Source organism: Anopheles stephensi, chromosome 3 (genome assembly GCF_013141755.1).
Source record: "Anopheles stephensi strain Indian chromosome 3, UCI_ANSTEP_V1.0, whole genome shotgun sequence".
Classification (NCBI taxonomy): Eukaryota; Metazoa; Arthropoda; class Insecta; order Diptera; family Culicidae; genus Anopheles; species Anopheles stephensi.
In genome coordinates, this window is record NC_050203.1 from 50,327,898 (window position 1) to 50,354,845 (window position 26,948).

A 26,948-nucleotide genomic window follows, 5' to 3' on the forward strand; every position below is an offset into this window, starting at 1 on the left:
GGCAAGTAAATTCCTGATTCAGGGACGGTGGCTAAGGTGTCAGAACTGAATTTCCAGCTATGGGGAAAATCATGTCACAGAAATTCAGAAATGGCAGGCCAAGACCTCTCAAGGTTGTAGAGCCAAGAAAGAAGAGCTAGAAGCAAATTCCAAAAATCTTTGACAACTTTTATCAATTTCATGTTAAGTCAGATCTTTTGGTGCAAACTACCCGTTTCTCTTTCGTGGATTTAACAATTCTTTAAAAATTTAAAATGAAGCTTTAAATTGTTGCATCATTTTCCTCACTTCATTCTATCATTTTACGTGATAGAAACCAGTTCAATAGCCATCACCATCGAAGTAGCTTTTTAAAAAAAGCTCCTTTTTGTATCGCATTTCACCTTCCCCGATCGGTGCAATCTTTGCCGTTTCATTTTCAATCGTTTCAAAGCACTAAACAAGCGTAAACGAATTTGAAAACTGGGCAACACTATTACGGAAAACTGATCGCTTCGAGCGGGGTAGCTCAGAGAAACGAGGCCAGCACGAAACCTCAACATTTAGCGAAACAATCGACACACAAGAAAAAAGGAAAACTTATACCTTTTCGCAAGCTTTTCCTCCGACGAAAGGCACCGACTTTCAATTCAATTCATTTCCTGAATCTGTGCGGCGTTGGTCCCTTGTTGTCTGCCAGTGGTACCGAAAGAAGTTCAGGCCAGAGCACACAGACAGAAAAAAAATCTTCTTCAGTACGATACACAAGTTTTCGCAGCACTTCTTTTGGGTTTTTTCTTTTTTCAAAGCAGTGTGAGCGTGTGTGTGTGTGTACACTCATCCTAACGACGAAATCGAGATCGAGTGAAAATCAAATTAGGTTGAATCAATTTTCATACTTAACAGACAATGTCGAGCGGGTAGCCTTCTTCGGGGCGTTCCTTTTCTTGAAGCAGCAAAGGAAGTATCTTGCTTTTTCGTTCAACTTTACCGATGCTTTTTGACTTAAATTGCAAGCAAACATAAGTAGTTGTGTGTGTGTGTGTGAGTGTATTAAAGTTGAAAGGATGCATGCCAAAAATCACAAACCTTTAACTCTTGGCGTTAGTCATACAAGACGCCTTGTTTCTTCCTTACGCCAAACGAGAGTACAAACGAAGTTGGTAAAGTTTTCCCATCAAACGCGCTCTGTAGCGAACGATTGGTGCGAGTGTCTAGCCAAGCAACACACACCAGATAAAAAAACGAGGTAAGCTGAACATACAGCATCACGAGAGACACAAAGACTCTACCGACTCTAGCAAGGAATGGTTCTTGTAATGGAAATGTAGCCAGGGTAATAACGTGTAATTTTATCACCCTGTGCCTGGCCAATACTGCTTTAGCGCCGCGATCCAACCATTTCGCACACCATATGCGTTCGGTACGTTTGATTCGTGATTTACAACGGTACGGACTAATCGATAATTCGTTTCCATTATCCGATGTGTTTGTACCGTTCTGTACAGTTACAATTCTGACATCACATCTATCGAAGTCGTTTGTCGTTGCTTGAAAAGAAGCTCCCGAATGTATTGCGAAAGGAAAAGAGCTAAATAAATGCTACGTTCGAGACGGTGTTAAGGCGAGTGGCACTACAAATTCGAAACGAATCCACATTTTTGTTACAACTGGTTGCGCCTTCCTCTTTTCTTTTTCTTTAGTCCTTGGTCGTACTACAAACGCTTGCCATTTGCTCCACATGACCATTGTAGTGTCTTGACATACAACCGAGAGCCATGGAGCGTATTAGCCAATTTATTCAATCAATATATAATCCTAGCCAAACATTATCCACGCTACTACCAACCTTCCTTCCTGCCTCTTAGCTCACGGTACCACTAACGGCGGGAAACATAAATTTAGCGCAAATGTCTTCCCGGTAGTTGGTGGAGCCGAAAACCAACAGCCGTCCAGCCGAGGGCCTGCAATGCAGGCGGGAATGAGAAAGATCGATGATATTGGCAGTATCATTCACAGCCACGGTATCATCCTTATGGCTTAGGCCACTCGAACACCGAGGCCCCTCCTCTCGGCTGCTAATCAACCGGAAATTTGATGGACATCCCAAACCAAAGGCCAACGAACTGGGATTTCTGCTGAGCACAGCTAGCGTTGCTCGTTTTATCTCTCGAAGCAAGTTGCTTTTTTGTTTCTTGTGGTGCTGTCTTACGCTTTAGAATAATTCTGCGTCAAGACGTGATAAGCTGTGACTGCTCAACACGCTTTCAATACAACTGATTAGTTTGCGCTTTGTGGTAATATTTTGCAAACGTTGTTAATTTCTACCTCTTCTAATGTACTTTCTCACCCTTGGCAGCACTCATTCGCGCTGCAATCGATCATTTCGGAAAATATTTCTTAAAATTCATCACGACACACCCTGGGCGTTATCGGCGAAGGAACGTAGCTGGACCAAATTGAGACACTGACACATAATTTATCAACCGGGCCTGCTTTATCCAATAATCAACGCTGTTTTGCTTCGGGAGATTTTTTTTCCTATTTTATCATAAATCAACAGCTCAAAATGGCGCACCGGTTCGTTCGCGCGACAGCGATCGATTGCTATTCAATCATTAAAATGTTTAATCTAATTACTGCCTATCGCTATGGCACTTCAGCATCTTTGACGTTGTTTCGCTGGTTGCTTTCAGCTGTTGCACGGGAAGATTAGGTTCCGGATAGCACCGGAAACACTGTTTGGAATATTGCCAGTCGAATCTGCTTCGATATTCGAATTTTCTGCAGCATGGCAGCAACTGTTCCCGAGCCGGAAGAGGGTACCACTAGTGCACAACTCAGTTCATTAAATATTCATGACGCTTGACACGTTTTCTGCCCGAGCCTCGATATCCGACAACGGGTGACTTAAGACTGCATGGCCTTCGAGAGACGAGACTCCTCCCAACTTTGGTAAACTTTAGTCGCGCGCAAGTCACCCAGTGCATGCTGTTTGGACCCAACAGAAGCGAGGGTTCGTCGAAGCGACGGGTTTCTGAGAGAATCGAGCGGGGAGGAGCGGGATTTGCGCTCCTACTCGACATTGTCACGCGAATGTCACGCCAATGCTAATGACTGTCAAAAATCAATTTGAAATTAATTAACAAACATTTTCGCGCTCAACCATTACGGGCCGGGCTGGCAGGATCAGTAAGGGTGGTGGCCTGTTACGAGCAGCGCTAACTTTAAACCGTGTTGCGAAAAGTTAAATAATGTAGCATTCGGAACGCTTCACTTGTGCACTTTTGCCCCTTGAACGGACAAGCACGCGAATAAAACATACGAAGCAGCGGCGGCAAACAGCTAAATGTCATTCCCTGTCAGAATGCACATTATCGCGTTCGCTTCCTCTTGGTGCGTATTATTTTACACTCATTGCGTCATTGACATAGAAGCTCCTCCGAGCTCCGAGCTCCACGCTGTACATTGTGGAGTGATGGTACTGGAAAGGTTGTCCGTTGAAGTACGTCCGAAAGAAGATAAAATTAGAAATCATCTCATTACACAACAATTAATTGGACCCGTGCCGCCGGCTGGGGACAGCTTAGTGCCGAAACCCTATTTATAGCGAACCCAGAACGAAATGTCGCTGAAGAACTGCACGGGAAAAGTACTTGTAATACAATTTAAATTATTTGAAGTCACTAGAAGGATGTAAGCGAGTACCTTACCGGCAAAGGATCAGTTTTCCAGTGCATTGTAGAACAGTGTAGAGTGTTCGACGTTTGCCAGGTATGGTAAGTTTACTACGCCTAAGAATATGCAATTCTTTTTACTTTTTGTATTTAAGAGCACATGTAAGGCATAAAGTTATTACAACTTTATATGTTCATAGGCATGATAGAAACTAAAGGTAATTTCGCAAACAAAAAATAAAACTATAATAAAAACATAAAAATGTTCAAATTTAATTTCAAACACTTGAACAACATTTCACAAAATGAAAAACACCCTAAAACTATATAAATTGTAAAGCTTGAATACTGGGCCTATAAGAACTTATATGATTATTTATTAGTTTGACTGTATCGGGTGATTTTAGATATGTTTAAGCCTGCATTACTCCATGATTTGTTTAAAGTACTGCAGAATAACACAAATAAATTGTTTTATAGAAAATTAGTAAAAACTTTTCTATAGCAAAATGGTTTGATACTCGACCAAAGCACATCCATAGAGATCGTTTAGCTTGAAGGCTTGTGTCTTTACCCATAATTTTTTTTCGTATCAAACACTCTCCACGGTTCAGTCCTCATCAACAGTCGGAAAGAGGAGCGGCCATGCCTAATGATCAGAAAGCTTGGTAAGAAAGCGAGCAAGTATGAAAAAATCTGCTCATAGTCATGAAACAAAACTTTAACGCAACTTAACGCCCGGATGAAATATCACTTGATTAAAGAATCTGTAAAGGAACAACTGTGTTAGTGACGGTGTTTGAAGAAAATATTTACACGTATGATAATTCTGAACTCCAGTTCATCTGTTAAGTAGCATTCTCCTATAACCTCTGATCTATTCCTTTTAATTTCACTCATTTGAACGAAGTCATCGAAACACCAAGGAGAAGTTTATGTTCCATTCCAAGCTCGGCTTCTGCGTAAAACGGTTTATTAGCTGCCGTTTGATTCACGCCGGCTTTAAGTTTCAATATCATCTTGTATACTGCGATATTGAAGGACTACAGAGAAACCTCTGGGCGAAGGGGGTCTCACTCTAGTGTGGACACCCTGAAGTCTTGAGCACGCATGTGGCAGTCGATATCTGAGGACTACAATTGAAAGGCGTCGAGTAAGCTTCGGGTGTCGTGTTGAGGATGTTATTGATAAAAATGGGGAAAATCTTACAGTAATTTTGTTTCAAGGCACTATACATACATAAATGAACCAGCAAACTATGATAACATCGGTTTATACAGTTATGGAGCCGAATCTCCTGGTTGCTAATGCGAATACGACTACTTTTATTGTAATACTAAAACTATTAAGCTAACTAGCTAAAACACCCACGTACTTAACATACTAACAGAACCTTAATCAAACGGGACTATACAACCGCTTATATTCTACCTATGACTTATAATTAAACTTATATTAAACTATATACTAACTTCTTCAACGGTATTATTACTTCTGTGATATTAAATCAAAGTAAATCCATAAAGAAAATATCTAAAAATATTATAAAACTGTTTATGGTAACAGGGAAACGAAAAACTTCAGCAACGTAACATTGCTTGTACACATTGTACCAAGCACCAGGCGCCTCCATCAGGTTACATGTCAATTTTCTAACAATATTTCTGGTTTTTTGGGAAAAGTTGCGCGTAATTAAAAAAAAAATAAATATCAAAAAGCACCTCAGGTGATTAAAACACGTAGAAGTTTTAGTTGTTTTAGAAGTTTTAGCGACTTTACCATAGTTTACCACATTACAGGAGGACTTATGGCGGGAAAAGCGTGAAGCAACTGGTACAGAAGCTCATTTATGCCATTTAGAAAATGTTTGTGTTGGAACCAACGAAAAGAAGCCTGTTAAGCTTGTCACCTGCTCGGCTGTCTGCCTGTTTTGTGAACATATTAATTACGCCTCGTACCGGACTCCGTTCGATCAATGTCCAAAGTGGACCGGTTTCGTATGCGTTGGCTACCGCCGCTTCAGCTTAATTATCCTTGTACCATGTGGTGACGCAAACAGTTAAGTAATCGCACCGGACCAAAATCACTCCGTACCGTGTTCCATGCCACGAGTGTAGCGTTCTAGTCGGTGCAAAACTGGAAGAGTGTGCCCATAATCTTTCTTCGATTCGCCACGCGCAACAACTCCCTGCCCACAGTCTTCGAGCAACGGACAACCGGGAGCTGCCCGGATAGGTGTGGATGGTGTGGTATTAATTTCAAAATGATGTGACAAAAATTATTATCATACACAAACATTTGCACAGTCGCCTTCGATTTCCCGACAACGCAATACTCCCCTGCGCTGAGTGTTGTCCGTCACCCATACACCACGGGCTACGGTGGGGACGCGTTTGCCTGGACACCAACGTATCACACGTGTCCGGGCTCCTACCTCCCCACTTCGTCACCCCTTAAACTGCACGCATAGGCGTCGTCTCATCATGGATTGATGTCAAAACCGGGCGCGGTTGCTGTCCGTCAACGGTGGATTGGATGGTCGCGGACCGTGATCGCCATTTTCACGGGTTCCAGCGAGTCGGTTCGCTTCCGTCTCAATTACCATCGGCTCGCCGCGGCTCGAAAGCGGCTGTGTGTGCTGGCTGCCAAGTGCCACTAGCCGCTCGGCTCGATCGTTTGTGCTGCTCCGTTCGCCGCTGAGAGTCCGATTTCTTTTCCTGCTTCTGTCGCTAGATTTGTTTGCCTGCGCGTCTATCGGTGGGGCACACCGGAAAATGGGTGCGACACTCGGCATGACGACGACGTGTAGGGGGGGAGACACAAATGTACATACACATAAAAAAGTTGAGCCGACGCCCTGGAGACGGCACTGCTTTTTCTTTCAGTGGTGGTTGTGCTTCTTTTCTTTTTCTCTTCCTGCCTTCCCGAAGGCGAATGGTCCAACTGCTTGAGACTCAGCTTCTTAACCATGGTTCAGTGATGCCTTTTTTGCTCCTTCGGCGATGAACGTGCAATCGATTTGGCGGACAAAATTTGTCGGAACTGAGCATCGAATGAATTGGCGACAAAGTGTGATGCGTTGACAGGCACATCAGATAGAGCTGGTGGCAAGAAGGAGGGAGGGAGGGACGGGAGGGAACGGGATGGTGGAGCCCGAAGAGCACAACTTCCGCCTCCGCAACGTCCGCGAAAAAAAAAAAAGAACAAACCGGAACGATGATATCTTCAATCGTACGAAGAAGATATAAACCATCTACTCCCTCTCCCCTAGGGCGGACAGTTTTCCTCGCGCGGAGACAAGCTCTTTTTTCTGTGGCTATTTTCTTTTCGATTTTCATTCAACCGAGACGAATATTTTTCTAACATTTTTTGTTTTCGCGTGTGTTGCTGTATGTTTGTTTGTGATACTTTTTCTTTACTTCGAGTTTGTGTTTCGCCGTCCTCTTGATAATTTCGTGTTAAATCGCACGCCATACGATTGATGAGACAGAGAGAGAGAGAGAGAAAGAGGATTTGTCTTTGAAGTGGAAGTGATGTAAAATTAGATAGCAATATAATGATATTTTTCTAGCTAATGAAACAACCAGCAGGAACGGAATCGATACGATTCTCAAAGACGCAATTCGGTGGAAGAGTTTTGTGATAGGAAAACGATCATTTTATTGATGGTTAGCATTGTGTTTCAACGAAACGGGGCTGCGATAGAATGTTTTTTGGAATAGACACACATTGATAAGTCATATGACATACTGTACACAAGAACCGACAACATTTGATGGTCTCGAACTTAATAGATCCAGATTCTGAAGAGTTTCAAAGTTCACATTCTCTTAGAGTAACTTCATGCCTTCTCTTGATTAAATTCTACAGTTCTATTGCTTCTGCTACGTATCATCAGCGAGAAAAGAGCTGGACATTTCAGAAGTTTTCATTATGTAGTCTCCCGAGAGAAAAAGGCTTTGCTCAACGTCGTCAGCTGTCGGAAGTGACATAATCGAACAATGGGATAAATAAACTATTTCACTTGGCCCAAAGCACCAGCGGCAGCCCGATCTGATCCGACCACTCACCTGCCGGTAGCGCACCAAGAAGTCAATCACCGGTCCGGCAATGCCACAGGAAGAACGCTCTCCCGGGACGACATCATCTCCGGGCGCCGTGGTTCACCTTTTGACAGGTCGGCGCGACGTCACGACCTTATCCGATGACCATAAATTATGGCGTCTAATTACCGTTTTAAATCATTTTCAATGCACCCTCCAGCGTGTCCTCTGAACACGAACGCCCATTTGCGCTGCTCGTCGCACTAATGGTGATGGTCTTTCAAGTTAGTGTCCTGCTGGTGTGCGCGAGCTTGTGTACATAATTTACGGCTCAGAACACACAGCAAAACAAGCACCAATCCCATTTCCCAGGCCGCTCCAGCTCACTCCAGCTCACGCGCTCGCCCGGAGCGCTCTCCACATGGCGCGCCACGGTCAACACTAATTTACCATTCGAATGCACCCTCGACAAGTGTTGGCCCTTGTTTGTCCGTTTAGCTCGCTTTTTTATGACGACGAGTAGATTGGCTCGCAATTTGTGAACAATTGCTGCACAGTGGGGAGGTCAAAGCGTTCAGTTGCACTCACAATACGCACCCGTCATATAATGAAGCGCTTAACACACCTTGTTCTGAGGAAAAGTTGGCAACGCTTTACATCGCTTCCCAGGGCTGGCTGATATTTGATACGCACACACGCGCGCGTGTAGGAGCGAAAGAGCCGGGAGTTTAGTGTGTCTGTTACAAAGCCACTCTCGTAAAGGAGCTATGTTGGGGCAATATTTTTTTCACGACATGTCGAAAGTATCCAGTCTTCGAGGAAAACACACACCAAGCGCAATGTAGTGAAGCTGTAAATGTGTTCGATGTTAGAAACGGGAAAACTTTAATTAACTAATGAGTAAAAAACCCTCTCTAGACTGTATACTGGAAGAATGCAACAGGTATTTCTACATCGGATACAGAAGGAAAAGAAGCGTCGATCGAATGCTTTGCCATGCTTTGCGATAACCAGGTCACGTCTTGCTGGATCGAACAGTTCATGAGCGTAAGAATGTAAGACATGGGGTTCTTTCAAGGAACTGACAAGTGCGCCGGAAGTATTAACACGTCAGTCATTAGTACGGAAAGGTTATTTCATTTTAAACTCTTGTTTCGAAGTTTCAATCGAACATTGCGCTGAAACTAATTTGGATGTTATCGTTCGGTAAGCATTGCTACGAAGCACGTAATGCATGGATGTTCTATAAAAATTAGTTAAAATTTAACTTATATTTTAAAAATCTCACAAGCGTCATGACAAATCATTACAGTTTCAATCTTATTTAGACTGACCTACAATAGACAGTATCTTAGAACTCTTGGATAAGTACAGTGACTTAAACGGAAATCCGGAAACAGCGAATTCGACAATATACAATTTCCAGATGACAAAGTGTTGTAATATATTGAAGTATAAAATCATGGAGTGTGGCCAGGGCTATGCATTGCTTTATTTTAAGGGTTGCTTCTGGCAAGTGCCACAACCAGCTCTAGACTGACAGAACTTTTTTGAAACTGACTTATCTATTTAAAATGCGAAAGGAATGTATTACTTAGCAGGAATAATAATTGTTCATCATTTCTTGTACAGTCGCAATACTACTGTCCCAAAACAACAAAAACTGAAAAAAGGTAATCTCATAATGGTTAAAACCTATACCAGGGATGTTTGCAATTCGGATAATATCGGAAAGTTCTATGATATTTTTGAATTCCTAAAAGCTATTACAAAACTCATATAATTTAAAGTCGACATTATTAAACATATTTTTTATACCAGAGAACTCCTAAACCGTGAATTTGCTATAAAACTAAGTATCAGCATGTCAGTCGAGAAAGAAGAGTAATTTTGAGGCCGAAAAAATCAAAATATTGTCAGGGGAAATGTATCAATCAAACGAGCTCTACGAGCTGTACGATGATCTCTCCATCGTGCAACGAATTAGTCTCGCCAGGCTTCGGTGGGCTGGTTACGTCACGATAATGACACCGGACGACCCAGCCCGTAAAGCCCTCTTAGGCCGTCCACACGGACAGAGGAGGCGTGGTAGGCTCAAATTGAGATGGAGTGATGGCGTTGATGCGTCCGCCAGAACGGCCGGGATAACGGATTGGCAGACGACGGCGCTAAATCGTGAGTGGAATCGAGGATTGTTGCAGCAGGCCAAGACTGCAAAACGATTGTAGCGCCTGATAAGTAAGTAAGTGAGTAAGCAAGAACAGAAAGACGTACACAATCAAGTGTGAAAAAAGAGTGATGACTGTCCAGCCCTAGGCAAAGAACATATTACCTCAAATGCTGTAATTTTTCGATTTTAAGGTGTCCCGATTCCTTTCGAGTCGCTGATTCTGGCACAACTCAGAAACACTAAGCACTTACCATAATTTTTTAAGGCATTCAGCATATGGTTCATGAGTTGCAACTTAAATTTGCTAAGTGTTTTTGCGGTTCAGATTAAAATTCGTAGATTCGAGGGCTGGTACGTTGCCAAAAATACTTAACCCATAAGCTGTTTTATGGACATCAGCTTATCGCAAAAACTGGAAATGCCGAATGAAGCATATGAAATATCATATGCAGGTATTTTTGGTGTGTCCCGTAGTTAATTATGAAGTGGCCGGACCTTGCATCGAGTCCCTTCCGGACCGTCTACCCATACGCAGAATTGGTTATCCAGCTACGGGTAAACTAAATCAAGGAATGGCAGACCAAGAGCTCTCGAGGTTGCAAAGTATTTTTCTTCCGTTTTCTTGTCAGCGTAACACAGATGTCTTTATGAAACACAGCAATACGGCCAGGCCGTTCTTTATGAATAAAAAAAAAAAACACAGATGTCTTTGAGAGAGCAATATATTGCTCCACCACATTCAAAAAAAAAAAAAAGCTCAACTGCTCTCTCCATGCTTTCGAATAGTCATTTGTATATTCTGTAATAATTGTTTTAAATTTCTATTCGTATAAGATGGTGGAAAAACGAGATGAAATAGTAAAGACCAATTTTTTGTTAGCTTTTCTTTAAGTCCAGTCAACAATGTAAAATGTGATAAAATTTTAAAACAATTAGTTTCACGGTACACGATACATAAACATCTGATTGGATAATTCTGCTTCACCATGATTGCCCTTTTCCCCAGAATTAAGTCTTTAAAAAAGGATCAAAAAGCTCCGGGCCGTACCGTGCAGAATCCTATACAGCTACCCACACTTTACCCGTGGGCCATGCGAGGTCCGGGAAAACGTTCGAGAGGCGCTACGGTATTTAAATTTTGATCTCTTAAAACACAAAAGCACCGCACCGAAAGGCGAAACGATGGTAGACGAACCTGTTTATCCCGGCGCGGCCAGACGACAGAGCGGGAGAAGTTTTATTTATCGATAAACTTTCCTAATCTTTGCACCGGGATGCCATCGTCTCCCGAGGGGCTATTGTTTTTTGTTTTGCTTTGCTGTGCGTATGCGTGTGTGTGCGTGTGTTTGTGTCCTTTTAGTCAACGACAAAGCTGTGACGACGCGGGTCATACCTACGCGCACTGTGTTCCACCTTCAATGAGACACAACGGCAACATCAACATTCGCCCGCACAGAAGACACATAATAGACAATGTTTCGAGAAAATGTTAAAGAGAAAAGAATATCGTGACGCCACGAGGCTGCTGAATGCCGGTACCAGCACCATCGAACCGAATGCGATGAAAATACCACCCATGAAAAACATCCGGATTATCATGCTCATGCAAATCGTAACCGGCGCCCGAGACGGACCCTTCGCCCCCAAGACGGTGGCGTAAGACGCGAGGGATTAAATGAATTATGTGCGCCTCCAAAAAGGAATGGAAAAACGATTAACGGTGTTTATGTTTCATGGAGGTGAGATGCTATTGGCGTCTGCTGGAGCAAGCTGAGGATGTCGATGGAGCTTTTCTTCCCGCAGTAGAGAAATAAATCTTATAAACATTAACATATACGCGCTTCAAGTGTTCTGCGTACGGTAATTGCATCATGTGGAAGAGATGTGGTTTAAAGCTAATGGAAAATGATTACGTGTTTAATTCGATACAGTAGAGTTCAGGAGAGATAAACACATTTCCGGAGAGGGCATATAAGTTAATTCTTCAAAACAATCAATTGAATCGCATCACTCAGTAAAGAATTATTTTTAAAGGGTTGTAAAGCAATGTGGTAGGAACATCGACTTTTTTCTAAAACATTGAATAAAAATTACTCAAATCTAATACTTAAACTACAAAATGAGGCAGAACGTGAAAACCTTATAATGTTTAACTTGTGTTCGAACCTGACGATGATAAATCCACATCCAATGTTCACACAGTAGCACGACCTGACCTTTATCAAATCCCATCCGGACCGTCCCCACTTAAACAAACCCCAATTACGCGCCTACGAATAGAAACAAATCAAGGAAACTAGAAATGGCAGGCCCATATCACTCGGGAATCAAGTGCCGAAGAAGATAGCACGTACCAGCGCGATCCATACAAGCTTAGAATATTAAGGCTATTTGCTTGGTTTTGGGCATGTTCTGCGAACATTAAATAAGCTTAAAATCTTGCTCTTTTCTTCTATGCAGATACAGTATCGGACAAAATAGTAAGACTACTCCTATATTAAAGCTGTAATCAACATCTCTCTAGCATTGTCGTCTGCTGATCCAATACCGTGGCTTTTCGAGAGTACACAACAACGCCAGCCCTCACTCTCTACTTGAGCCTACCAAGCCTCTTTTGCCCATGAGGACAGTCTAAAAACATTTCCTGAAACTAGACTTAATGGTAACCACGTAGTTGAACAGTCAGGCTATTTCCAGTCTGGTGCCATACCACTCGTAAAAATCGTCATTGTAACTGATTTGTTGAGATTTTCTTGCCGCACACAAGGGACCAAAAACTACTTCTGACCATTTTTTTCTAAGGCTTACAGGAGTTCTAAGAGTTTTGAACAGAATCCATGTCCTAAAACGTATGCGATTACTCCGACTTGAACACCACTTTTTAACCGCAGAAAGGTGGGCCGGTCCGATGGCCGAAGTCGTAACAGCGCCGATTTTCACACGGCAGGACTGAGGTTCAAATCACATTCAGACCAAGACCACACCTCTCCCCTTACGCTGTGACTGACTATTGATTATATCCACCTTCTGGTTAAATCAAGTCACAGAAAGCCAGAAATGGCAGGCCGCGAGTCCTCACGAGGATATTATTTAGTGCCAAGGAAGAAGACGAAGAAGATGGAGTTTTGGACGACGTTTTGAATATCAATACTTAAATTAACTAAAATATGGCTTCATAGACACTAGAACTATCCATAACAATTAGATTTTCGTGTAGAAATTTTGGTGTAATTTTAGCAATATTTTTATGAGAACAGCAAAAATTGACTCGTAGCAGATGTGGCCTAGTGGACGGAATCACACATTTCGGATAATGGTTTAGAGGAGCTTGGTTAAATACTTACGAACGTTGGTTGAGGTTGAACAATGCAGTAATTTCCTCGTTTTGCCAAAATCTTTTCATAAGATTTTACTAGTGCCCTATCACTCAGGATTTGCATTATTAAGTGCATATTCATAGCGGGTATAGTTATTTAGTGCTTATTTAAAAATTATAGCATTTAATCCACATTTGAGTATGACTTATCAAAACCCATTGCGGGCTTAAGATAATCACGATCTAAATAAAAATTAAATTTAAAAATGCTGCAAGCTTTAATATGGTTCAAGGTGTAATTTCACCCATTTATTTGTAAACATGGTTTGTTGGAATCAACGTAACCTGAATAGTACAATTATACTACAACTCAATACTTTATAGAACTTTCTAAGAACATTCAACATTTAACAAAGCAGTGTCGTCTGACGTCTGTCATTGCTCTCGTTCGCCTTTAATTTACGCAAGACACTCCAGCAACCACCATCGCATACTACGGCTAAACCCGATTCTGAATGACTCATCCTCTTAGGATGACACAGCATGTACCGCTAAGTTATCGGTAAACAAAAAGTTGTCGGATAAGCCTACACAGCCAGCCTAGGGATACGAACTTGATCATCAAAGTGAGCCCTACAAAGCTGTACGATAATCAATCAATTTTCCAAAACAAAACCAAAACAAAAAAGTCATGCTACTCTACCGGCTTGAAACTAATTTCCAGCGCAACACGAAACCAATTCGTTTCAAGCCCGCTCGTTTCACACCAATTCATTACAACCCTAAATCGGTTCGATTTCAAAGTGTTTTCATTGCATACACCACCAGACACCATACAGGGGATCCATCGATGGATTAAATGAGTTTCGATTCTATTTCCACACACACACACACATACGTTGAACCGTTCGATGCGTAACACAAACACCGCTTTTGACGGAAAACCACCGAAACCAACACGTGGGATAACCTCCCATTACCCTGTTCGGGTTAGAACATCCACCAAGCCATCCGCGCCATGGTCCGATCAATTAACCGGACAGGACGCGTCAGGGTGTATCGCAAAACAGGCGGTAGCCAATGTACCAAAGCCCACCCATGCGTCAATTGACGAAGATGTCCGATGCGTAGGTCTCGTGGTCCGGAAAAAACTCCCCCTGGAAGCTCGCGCGGGCAAGTGAAGGCAAAAACAAAACTCCGTAGCTTAATTAATCCGTTCTAATCAGTCAGCAAATCAATCAACGCCGTTGTCACGCAGGGAGGAAAATTAATACAGCGCGTTAGCAGCAGCAGCAGCAGAACCCAGGACCGAGGGTACGATACAGGCATCGATCGAATTCGGGATCGATGGTCACTTGCCCGGTGCGTTCCCAGCACTCGGGAACCGTCCTTCGCATGTGGCCCTCGGGACGGTTCAAAGCAAAACACACCGCTCGTTCGGTCCCTTGTTTGGAAGGAATATTTTCTATTTCAGTGCTGGAGAAAATGCCGGTGGTACACGTATCAAAAATAACAACGCTTAAACACATCCAAAAAACCCTTTTCGCTCAGGAAGGGATGTTTGTACAGTGTGCATGAAAGCTTTTACAACGAAAGTATCATAAATGCAGCCGCCCCTATTGGATCTCGGTCGGTTTAAGTGTATTTGCTCAAGACTTACGCATCCGAAGGGAAACGCTAAGGAAAACAATCGACAGACGGCTCCATAGGTTGACCCGTGACTTGCCCGTGGTTGCCTTTTTAAATACTTGGGCGTGCATGTGTGCCTGAAGTGCGGACGGAAAGGTCAATCTTCGGCCTACTTTCAAGATGAAATGTAGCTATGCGTTGGATAAGTTTCCCAGTGTTTGATGGAAAGGAGGTTTCCTCTCGCTTCACAACGACCGATTGCGCAATCGGCCAGCTCACCTTTTTCAAGTGTTGCCTTCCTGTAAACTTAAAGATTTTTTTCCCTATAAAAGTCGCTGCTAGATAGTAGACTAAGCAGAAAAAAGAAGTAAAACTAGAACGAATCCGATTGGTGAGGAAAGCTTGTATACATAACACCAGCCCAGTAGCGATCGGGAAGCTGTCTATGTTTGTGTGTGTGTGTGTGTGTGTGTGTGTGTGTGTGTTGTGGCACCCGTAAGCTGCTCAATCGACCTCACAGCTCCATCCGGCGATAAGATTCGTCCCGGGGAAGGCTTGAAGGATGTAGAAGCTCTGCCCGGCTGTCTGCAGCAGACCAGGACGATTGCCGTACCACGACAAACAAGCGTACCGGGTCGGTAAACATCCAGTTCTAATTAAATCCCCAGCAGTTCGAAACCCGCCACAGCCTTGCATGCACCGGACGGAAGTGATGCGCGGTGATTAACGCTCTCATCGAAAGCCCAGCCGTGTGCTCTGTGCCTGATGTTTGGATTGCGATTTTCCTAGAAAACGGGGTGCGTCACATCCTCAGTCGCATCTCCCAACCCGACGTCCCTCAATAGTCAACAACCCACCGGAACCGTCGTAGTCGTGATCAGGCGTGAACGTGAAGTAATGGGGCGGAACGATTTATAATGACTATATCTTAATTTTCAACCAAAAGCTGTTCCGCTACTTCCGCTGTCATGGTTCGGTAAGGAAGAACCGTTCGCTGAATTTCGCCAACTATGTATATTGCCTATTGAGAAAGACCGCGCCTTTTGCGCTTTAAATTTTATAGCTCGAGCCTTTCGAGAGTTACAACGAGATCGATCGGTCGAGAAAATGGCTCCATTTTATGTGACTTTTTCTTTGTGTGACAGTTACAATTATTGTCGCCGTAAATCGTAAAAAACTCGCTCCGGAACGACCAATGATTCGGTTGAAATATCGTAAATTAATTCAGCTTCCGTTTTAAGGGATGGCTGGTGATGGCCGCACAACCAACCGACCGCATGGTTGTCGAATGGAAAACAACCCCATTTTAATAGTTCCATACAGATCGCTTCCTTTGCTGGCAAAGTTAAGTGTTGTTTACTTGTGTGCGTTTCTGTTTGCACAAAACACTCGAACCACCAACCTTCTTGGAAAACTCATAATTAATTGACATTTTTAACACTGCCCTCGCTGGCACAAGCCGCACATTGTGTAGCTGGACCAGCGTGACTGGTCGCGACCGTAAACATGCACGTGTTTTGTGTGCAGAATGAAAATGAGGCAACCTCATCTGGTTCGTAAAAATATTTCACAACTACCACTTTGCGGGTGGTGGTTAACGGGGTGGAGGGAGGGCTGGTTGGATTCGGAAAATGTCCCTTCCAGATACGGTCACGTTTGTGGGTTGGGTGAGTTTTTCGGTTGGAATAAACATGCAGCTTTGCAGTTCGTTCCTGTTTTATGGGTTTGGCCAAACAAACAGACCGTTTAAAGCTTAATATATTAAGTTCGCAACTAGGTAAAGAAGGTGTTTGAATCGATTGAGAAAAGGGGAAAATTAGTTATGATGCACTCTACACGGGATAATTAGTGCATCAAGTGTGTTAGTGCAGGAGATTCTTTAAACCGAAGAAAATGCCATAAAAACCCCCATCGGCAGTAAGTGGCATGATTGGTTAGTTTATTAGCTTTATAAGACGTTAAGTCTTTCGACGAAATTCGTCTCTTACTGATGGTAGATGTGTACGAAGTATTTTTTTTAATTTAAAATTTGGAATGTCGGCTCATTACCATACTTGCAGTACACTCTCGGCTGATATCGTACAATAATCCCTACACAGTATCTCCTTGTTTTTAGCCTTAATTCCAGACATGCTCGATCAAATGTGTACAAAGATGCCATTCTAAATAGTGACAATGATAGTTCGTTTTAAGGAGACTTTAGGAGAAGCTCTGACCCAGTGCCGGATTTAACTGTGAGCGGAGAAGGCGGCTGCCTAGGACTCACATTAGCCTCATGCTCATATTGTTGTTGAAGCCTAATTACAAAGTGAATCGGGTGAGCAGCAGATAGCCACCACACAATGGAGGCATACTCCAGCACCGATCGAACCTAGGAGCAGTAGAGCGTCTTGAAGTCGCGTGCGAGTTGCTTAAGCAAACCCATCAGCTGGTTGCCCTTGGTGACGACGTGTTCGAGCTGTTCGTGGAAATTCAACTTCTCATCGAGGAGCACTTCTAAATCCCTGGCACAGCTTTTGCGGACATTGCGGCATATTGCCTAGGTTAATGGGGATATGAGGTGAACCGAGCCTGGTCTAGCTTGATTAGCAGATTCGACATATCAGACTGAGATGGTCAGATCACGTTCGTCTGTATACTGCTCTGCTCGTCATAACATTTCTCTGCATGTTGGGAACGTTTCTTTCACTTTTGTAACTTTAAAATTTGACCAAATTGTAATTTATACTTGCAGTGTTGTTCGGTCCATATACCAGGTGTCTCCATATGTAAATCATTAAACGATGTTGACATAACACTCTGTTCTGTACAAGTGTGATGAATTTAGTGTGAAACAATTGTAACTAGGAAAATATAATATAAAAGTATAAAAGAAAAAGAATAACTCCTAGTGTCAGGAATCAGACAGATCAGATTCAGTGCTAGGAATAACCCGTCAAACTATAACGAAATGAGCTGTGCCAATTACCAACAAACCAAATTATCTAATTATCCACTTATCCTTAAGCTAACTGTCCCTGACCAGCTCACCAGCTCCGTTCTATGACACACAGTCTTTTGGACATGCTCTCCTTCACATATCATCGAAAAATGGCGTGAATGGTCGAACTTGCTTCAAAGGTCGAAGCGATTTTGCGATAAGATATTTAGCACGCATCAGCAAGATAAGTAGCAATGGGCCATATTATGAGCGATTCCGTTTTTCGTATTTAAATTCCAGGAGTAATTTCAAAAACAACCTAAAAACAAGGATGGATACATAGACGTGCAATTAATATGACCTTTAAGTTCATGATTGAAAGATTACTGCTGTCTGGTCACGCTGCGGCAGCCACATTTATCATCCCGCCCGATATCTAAATGCTGCACAGCTCAAACCATCTCATCGCGCCAATCAGTGGGCAGTTTGATTGATCTGCCATTTGGCGAACATAACACGTGTGCAGCACACGATCCCAGTCGCGGATCGGAAAACAACACCATTGATCAATGGAAGTTCCAGTAATTATAGAGCACTAGCGCTGGGAGATAATTAAATCATCATCACACCAAAACGCCTCCAGCGACGAGTCGGCGACGAAATGCCAATAAATCAAAGCCTCGGCTCAACCTTTACGGCGTGACGAATCGGTTACATCTTACGCTACCGCAACCCGGGGGCATTTAAAACACATCGCACGCTAATGATTGATGCTGCCAGCTGCCCTCGGCGGACGGACATTAGCTCTTAGATCGATTTGTTTACGTGCATACCTGCGCTGCTGCAGTCAAGTGCAATTGCACAGAATCCGGCGGCTGATGGAGGCGGATGTAGAATAGTTTCCCTTTCGGCAGCTTCTCACTCAGCGGCTCAGCAATTTTTCGCTCGGCACTTCACTCACTACAAAATCTTGCACTACCACCACTGCTTGTACACTCATTTCCTGTTTAATCTGCCCACCATAGGGACTCGGGAGTGGAATTAATCAACAAGTTTCGCCTCGGAACGGAAACTTTGCTTTCACACTCGGGGCTAGGCACAACAACCGGAGCATTCGAACACTCGGACACCGAAACTTTGGCAGGCGCTCCTACTTTCCGCACGGAATGTGTAACAATTTCACTAACAAGATGAAACCGTTGGACCACCTACCCTTCAACACAACGTATCTCGGCACTGTCGTTGACGCAACGTCAAGCCCAACGAACCACCGGATAGGTTCCGATGCAGACCCCGGTGGCCGAGTGGCCGGTACATAAATTGTGCACCAACTTTAACTGCTTTTGAAGGGAGGGTGCGGATGAAGGGGGATGGAGGAGTTTGGGCGCGAAACACGAAACACAACCCAGAATGCACTTGGGCACGGTGCACTGTCTCCGGATGTCTCGTGTTAGATCGCTTTCGGAGCCACCCACGGACACAGCCACACACATACACACAAACAAGCACTAGTGGTCTTCTTCTCTCGCCGTCGAGAAGTTCATTATGTTGCATTTAATTATCCACTCTCTATTTTCCACTTTCTTCAATAAATTTCCCCATTTCCAATGGGAAATGGCAGCAAGAAGTGGTGGTTCGGCGGTTGCACTGCGTACCAATTTGACCTCCGCTGGGTACGCGCGAAACACCCCAACAATTTACCACAGTGGCCTTGGAGATGCACACACACACACAATTGCACACTAACACTCACTATACACACACACAAACACAGACACAAGGAAACCGTTGGGAACTGCCGTTGCACTGGAAACTGTAGGAAAAGCACTTAATAAATTGGGGTGGAAAGTGCATCGGATCCACACCTTGCACTGTTATGTTGTTATGCTTTCGTGCTGTGAATGTTGCAATATGTCACACGTTTTTTTTTGCACGTCCACGTCGTCCACTAGCCGTTGGACTGAAACAATATTTAAATTCGAGCACTCTTAAAATGCACCACATCCATCACACTGCTCACAATGGTTTGAGCACTATCACACGTCTGATAATGGCAACCAAGCTTTAATCCATTGCGGGCACACGCATCCTGGCGGCCAACGGTGGCCCCGATGGCACAGCTGGGAAGTGTTTCTATTTCTAAAATAGTTTCCCTTTTACCGACCGACCCGATGGACGACTGTAACGGTCGAACACCCCCGTAGCAAGCCTGCCAAACTGCCAAACCGATAACCGAGCTTTGGGTCGGATCGAGCGCGTTGCTGCCGATGCGTTTGTTTGTTTATCGGAGACTGGACGGCTCGGCGAAATCGTGTGCCTTCATTCAGCAACGCGAGGATCATCATTACGCCGCGGGCTCGGATTCGGATCGGAAGCCGAATAACTCACCTTCCCGCCCTCCCGTGGTTGACCGTGTCTAGCTTCGGGAGACGTCTCGGGAGAGCCAGCAGGATGCGTACCGGTAGACAGCCGTGGGAGAGCCGAGCGTGGACGACCGTGGAGAGACCCGGGCCGGAGGAATGTTCACCGGTTTTCCGAGAGCGCAGACACGGCTTCCGAACCATCCGTTTGGCTGAATGACGATGATGATGATGATGATGACGGTGACGAAACCGAACACTGATTCACGATGTTGATCTCAAGCTTGCGCGCAGCATCTCCCACGCGGTATGCACTCGCTCACGCAATCATCCAGTGCTCTCGTTCGTACTCGCAATCGAGGATGTATTTTTTTCCCTTGCTCCATCACCAAAGAATCGCTCTCGTACGCATCCGGTTCGGGAAAACTCATCCCACCGCGAGCCCGTGCGGTGTGTGCATTCAGCAATTCAGGCGCCACCAGGCCGCCGCTTACTCTCGCATACAGGGAACGGGCGCTCTTGTGTCCTGCTGGCTACCCACACACACGAACACATGGTTATGTGTGTGTGTGTGTACGCGTGATACGAACTCCGGAACGGAATGATAACACTCGTAAAGTGTTGAAATAGCACTGTTATCCATTATCAGGCGCAAACGTTTCTTCCCACCGGCTTCCAGTGTACAACCACTCAGGTCAGGATCCGTTCAGTTCCGGGGTAAGCCCTAGCCAAGCCCTTGACGTGTGTGTGTGTGTGTGTGTTCGTGCCTAACCTTGGTAAGCCGTACGTGCGCTGTATGCTTTAAGGATGCACGGTTCCCGGTTTTTCATTCAGGCGTGCCCGGAGTCTAGCCAGCGTCGGGTGTGTGCAACATGAGTATTACTACCTTTGCGGTCGTGAAGCGTTTGCTGGGACCATTTCACGTTATCATCACACGGTGGTCGTTAGTGGCCACGTTGTTATCCTTATCGGTGGTGGCAATGTGATCTGATTGAAAGTTTGTCCCAAGGATGAGCTGACGAGTGGGTTGAAAATGAGATTAAAGTCGGCAAAGCGCTGTTGTGGGATGTAGTATCAATCTATTGCGTGCGATTAAATCTTACCCAAAGACGAGCTAGGCAAAACTGTGATTTGAACTAAAGAACTGAGTAGTTTCTCCCTTCGTTTTTCTGTTACTATATACTGTTTCAGCTACTTGATGTTAATATCTCTAAGACGCGTTTTGGAATATGTTTTACTCTGTTTTAAGGCTCTATATTAGCCATAGTTTAAAATCAATCTTGCTGACTGAAGATTCAACTGGATAAAATGAAGACTCAGATTCAGGACATAAAACAATCCGTCTGAATTGATGAGGGAGTCGACGATAGGCATGGGGATGCTTCGTCGCCCAAACGGTTTTATCCTCCAAGATGATTGATATCAGGCGCTACAACCTCTTTGCGGTCTTGGCCTCTTGGGTCTTTGGTTTTCGCCTCTATAATCTCCAACCAGAGGTTCTGTACCGCACGCTCGATCCTTTCATAAGCTTTTGCATCATAGGAGAGCCTCAAACCAATGATGTCTATGTCATCAGCATATGCCAGGATCTGGATTGACTTATAGAAGATGGTCCCCGAAGTTTCCACCTCCGAGTCACGGATGGCTCTCTCTAGCGCCAGATTGAAGAGGAGACAGGCGAACCCATCTCACTGGCGCAGGCTACCCTTGGTGGTAGCAAAGGGCCCTGAGAGTTTTCCATCCACCTTCACCTGGCATGTGATGTTGGCCATTGTCATTCGTACAAGCCTGGTAAGCTTGGCCGGGATTCCAAAAGAGCTCATTGCGTCGTACAGTTTTACCCTGGCTATGCTGTCATAGGCGGCTTTGAAATCAATGAAGAGATGGTAGTAGTGGAGCTGTTGCTCCGCCATCTTCTCCAAGATTTGCCGCATCGTGAAGATCTGGTCAGTGGTTGATTTTCCGTTTCGGAATCCTCTCTGATAGTTTCCGACTATCTCTTCAACGAATGGGACAAGTCGATCTTGTAAGATTAGGGAGAAAATCTTGTATGCGATATTCAACACCGTAATACCCCTGTAACTGCTGCACTCTAGCCTATCTCCCTTCTTGTATATGGGATAGATGATGCCATGATTCCAATCACAAGGCATCGCTATCCCATACCTCAGTAATAATTTGATGAATTTCCTGTTCGAGTGCTACGCCACCGTTTTTGATCAGTTCGGCTACTATTCCGGTGGTGCCTTGTTGTTCTTGAACCGACGGATGGCCATCTGTGTTTCATCAATGCTAGGTGGTAGCATGATATCATCTGCTAGTGGAGCCTCTAGCTGTTCGTTGAACTGATCATTTAGCGATTCATCAAAGTACTGAGCCCATCGCGAGAGGACCTCTGGCTGGTAACTGTTCACATCCCCATCCTTATTCCGACAGCAGGGCACCTTAGGTCAAAAGCTATTTCGGCGACCTGCTATTTCCTGATAAAACTTTCTTCCTGGTCCGTAACGCACTCTGATTTCTTGAAGTTCCCGCACCCGCTGCTCTTCCCAAAGTTGTTTTTTGGTGCGGTGAACTCTTTTCTCTTCTCTCCTGAGCCGTGAGTATGCCTGCGCTCTATGCCGCTGCTGCATTATTCGGTATGCGCAGTTTTTACGTTCGGTCACTTGTCTACATTCTTCGTCGAACCAGCCAGATCTGGTGTTGCCCCGACGTGGCGGGAGTGTGGTATTGGCTCAATTTATTATTTTTGGTTTTAGAGCGTTCCACCGTTCGCTCGTAGTTTCGAATTCGTTTTCTGGTAGAAGAGCCTCTCCTAAAGCGGATTTGAATGCCTGTTGCATGTCCAAGATGATTATCCATCTTCCATCTTCCAAATGTCATCTACCTAAGGAGCCTCGTAATCCAAGAAGCTTTGTCGTCTAAGGGACTTCGCTTGTAAAAAGAGCTCGTAGTTTGAAGGTTCATTTATCAAGAAAGCTCATAGTGGAAGGTACTTTGGGGAAGAGGGAAGGGCGAAATAGATTTTTTATCACTTATTAGTTCGAGCTGTATGCGTATAAATAATGTACCTTTGGAGAATTTCGTATGCGCGGCCGAGGGACCTCGAAACCCTGCAATACGTGTGATCGGGATGGAGAGGGGAGAGACACTGTCACACGGAAAAACAATTAACACAGACCCTCTTACACGAGACCCGTTATCCCCGTGGCAACCGAAGGGACCCTAGGAGTCCGCCTAATCCAACAACCGTTTGATCCGTCACCGGTCGATCTACCATACGATCTTGCCGTCAAAAGGGTTGTATCGTCCAAAAGACCCTGTCGTTTAAGGGGTTTTGTACATAACCCAAACGGTTCCAACAGTCTCCCCTGAACAGCAGGTTTGAAAAGGCAGAGATCCCCAACTTTCATTCCGCTTATGGCATTTAATGGGATGATCCCGCTAATGCTAACAGTCATACTCAGAGTGTTGTTATATTAGCGGTTGAGACTAAAAGGGCAATCAAGTGCGGGCGCGGTCGGCATAGTAGTAATATGAATACTAGGAATAAAATAATTAGCTGTAAACCAGGTAATATTAGTCATGGGATACATCAGTAGACGACTTGCACAGAAGAAACGTTCTGAAAGCCGTAATACAGAGTATTATCCCACTAACATGAGCTGTAGGAACATCTTTCTTATATAACGCAACTGCTGATCTAGGAAGCATCCGGACTGTTTACGATCGAGCATTTTCGTGGACAGTCTATCATCTCCCACAGTTCAAAAGTAAAAGGATACATTCAACATCTTCACTGCATGTTGTCTGCGTTCCCAGTCTCTACATTTGCGTGTTACCTGCATTTTGTAACAAGAATTCTGTTGTGGGAGCTAGGATGTGATCTGTACTTAATTATCGGGAACGACACCAATCGAAGCGGTATTTGGTACAATTTATCTAAGGAAAAGAGTCATGAGCGATCTCCAACGGAAGCTATTTACCGATACGAGAGTGGAGGCATCCTTAGGCAAAACGTTTGTTGAAAGAAAGGAATTCAGAACAAAGCATCTTAATCGTCCAGACGTGTTTTCCAGAACGGCATGACCAACTGTAAAGATTCGAAGCTCTTTGTACAGTAATTAGAAGTAAGCTTAGCTAGTGGCTTTGTTTTAACGCCGCATATCGATTATGTGGACTATGGTTAAACAAATCTTAGCAGTTAATATCATATTGCTTGTGATTTCTCAAACCCGCCGCAGACTTCGCTGGCCAGATGTACGCTATAATGCTTCCCAATAATCTAGTTTCTCAAATTCTATGAAGTATTCTTAACTATTCTACCTGGCGCAAATTTTCGGCTACTTGCTTTCGACATTCTCGAAGATCGTCGCTCTCATTCCTAGATGCTATTCGTTGCTTTCCCCTTGATCGCTTGTAAAGATGCGTTAACGCCAGACTGTTCCATCCTTGTATGTTCCCAATTTATTTTCTTTCCATTGCAAGAGCAAACCGTATGTATTACTTGATTCTTTTAACTATAAAATTTCATATAGCAAGACACGTAGTTGCTGTTTATTCTTCCTTCCATTCAACATTTATTCTTACTTCTTTGAAGCGATAAAAAATACACCCGCTTATGCGTTACAATAGTTGTCCTGAGGTAATGCTTGTCTTACAGCCAAATCGGATGCCCCCGGCCATCAATGTTGTGTACATGCGTGACAACCGGCGTACTGAGGCACCACTCGTACCACACCTTGTGCGATGCGACACAGCGCCAGAAGTGGACCGTTATCTCGTCGCCCTTCTTCAACTGCACCGGATCGGTCAGCGGTATGAACATCGAGAACCAGGACGCCAGTGCCTTGGTGTGCGTAAACGGATGGATGCTGAGCACGATGTCCTTGTACAGCACCGTGTCAAAGTAGCCCGTAAAGCCGTTCATCACGCAGTCGAGCGAAGCACGGAACCGCACCGTCCGGTATCGGTTGTTATCGATCGGATCACTGTCCTTGTTCGGATGGACGAACACGAACAGCTCTCGCGGATCGTCAATGTGGTACACGTTTTTCTGATACGCCACATACATTTGCTCCATGTGACGTGAAGAGATGACTCGGTCTTTAGCTTGCGCAGGGCGCTCCAACGTGCGCACCTGGTTGTACACCTTCGAGGCAAAGCACGGATTAATGTAGGAAGTGGATTGGCACGGTATACTGATTCCATCTTCCTTCAATTGTTTCTGTGCCCCGTCGAGACACTCCGGCGAAAGCTCATTGTCACCGAACGAACCGAGCAGCTCGGACACCAGTATGTCGGCTTTTTCCGGAGGATTAAACTCTCGCATATCGGTCGAAATCAGCTCGACCATTCCCTCCTGCCAGACCTCGTTGATGTGCGCCCTCAGCGTGACAATCGCATTCGGGTTTTTCTCTATGACGTACACCTTCACCTTGCAGCCCGTCGTCTGGGAAGCGTTCAGGGCGGCACGAACTAGTGGTCCTCGTCCGCCACCGACTACCATAATGATCGACACCTTCGTGTCGCGTTCCTCCTTCGGTACCCGGTCAAGCAGTGCCTGTTCGATGGCATTTTGGTAGAAAATATACTTTACAGGATCGTTCTCGAACACTTCGTACGTCATAGCGTCCAGATTGTCGTACAGCGGTTGGAGCGGCGTCTGGGCATAATCCTCGTACCCTTGCGTCGGATCCTTCGCGAATCGCTGCTGTATCAGGTGCTTGATGTAGTCAACGTAGTGAGCGATATGGCCGTCGGCCGGGTTCGCCTTCAGTATGAAATGGCAGCCAAACGTTTGGTAAAACTGTTTCAACAGCGACTGGTGAGCCTTCGACAGTACCGGATAGTTTTTGGCATTGGTCAGGAAAATGTTTGCCGGCACCACGATCACATCGATCGGTTCACCCAGCCAGCGATAGATTTCATCCTGCTTCGGCACGTCTGCCGTCAACTCCAGTGCTACCTTTATAACCGCATTAGAGTCCGCATGGGTACGGAAGGTATTCCACCAGTGCCATGGATTGTCCTCTTCCTCGTCCGCCTCACCGTCCATATCACGCCGCCAGCTGTTCTGCGTAAGCTTCGGGTTGGTAAGAGGCAATTCTACCAGCAGCGTTCCTTTCGTTGCACCACACCCAACTATCCGCGCAAAGTTGGTACAGTCCCGCTTTGTCAGCCTGGTGTACATGTACCCATTCTGCACCAAATGCTCGGCGAACGACAGTTCCTGCCGGATGGTGCGTTCCGCCTGTCTGCGAATGCAATCGATCGGCGAGTCCAGATCCAGATTGTCTCCGATGCGACAGATTACCCTGTTGAGCCATTGTGAGGAGGAAAGCAGTAGATCCGATCTCGTAAATTGCACGTGCTTCGAACGGAGTGGTTCGCGCACAAACTCTCGCTCGTAGTTCCAGTGCACGATGGGTACGGTGACGGAGCTACAGTTTACCTTGGATGCGTTCTCTATCTCCGCCACTAGATCGCAGGCCGCGTTGAGGTATAGCGATACCGAGGGGTTCACTTTGTGTTCCGTCGCCATCGTAGCGGTGGAGGTAGTGGGTAAAAGTTGTGGTTTTAAATGCTTTTTGCTCCGCTCACCACCAACAACACCAGCCGGCTTTTAATTTCTTCTCACGTGGAGTGACAGTTTGACAGCGTGACAGCTTTGTTTTGGTCGCACAGTGGAATATTGTCGGGTGAAAAAAATCGCAACGAATTTGATCTTTTTTTTTCGCTATCGAGAGGATGCATTCCGTATCATATTAAACTATTAAAATTATCCGATTTTTTTAAAGTTAATTTATCATAAACCTTTTATTTTTATAATTATTTGTGCAACGGCAATTGTT

The 26,948-nt window shown here is 44.7% G+C and overlaps 2 protein-coding genes across 3 annotated transcripts in view; both read right to left on the reverse strand.

Annotated features, from left to right (window-relative positions):
- The window catches only part of LOC118514526 (cyclic nucleotide-gated cation channel subunit A), a 117,766-nt gene extending 97,764 nt beyond the window's left edge, over positions 1–20,002 (reverse strand). The window contains exons 1-2 of one of the 2 annotated variants that reach the window (XM_036061500.1): positions 19,899–20,002; positions 18,568–19,547 (exon numbers count right to left, since the gene is read on the reverse strand). The gene's annotated coding sequence lies outside the window, so the exon portion shown is untranslated. Of the gene's footprint in view, positions 1–18,567; positions 19,695–19,898 lie in introns of both variants that reach the window. The other variant, XM_036061501.1, reaches the window with a different exon arrangement.
- A 4,620-nt stretch (positions 20,003–24,622) lies between these two features.
- Positions 24,623–26,752, reverse strand: LOC118514539 (protein arginine N-methyltransferase 5). Its single transcript, XM_036061522.1, has one exon. The coding sequence runs from the start codon at positions 26,636–26,638 to the stop codon at positions 24,752–24,754; it is 1,887 nt and encodes a 628-aa protein (XP_035917415.1). The 5' UTR covers positions 26,639–26,752; the 3' UTR covers positions 24,623–24,751.
- Between the last annotated feature and the right edge of the window lie 196 nt (positions 26,753–26,948).

Bases quoted from the DNA above. Each gene is read 5' to 3' on its own strand.
- LOC118514539 (XM_036061522.1), bottom strand. From the start codon at position 26,638: ATGGCGACGGAACACAAAGTGAACCCCTCGGTATCGCTATACCTCAAC.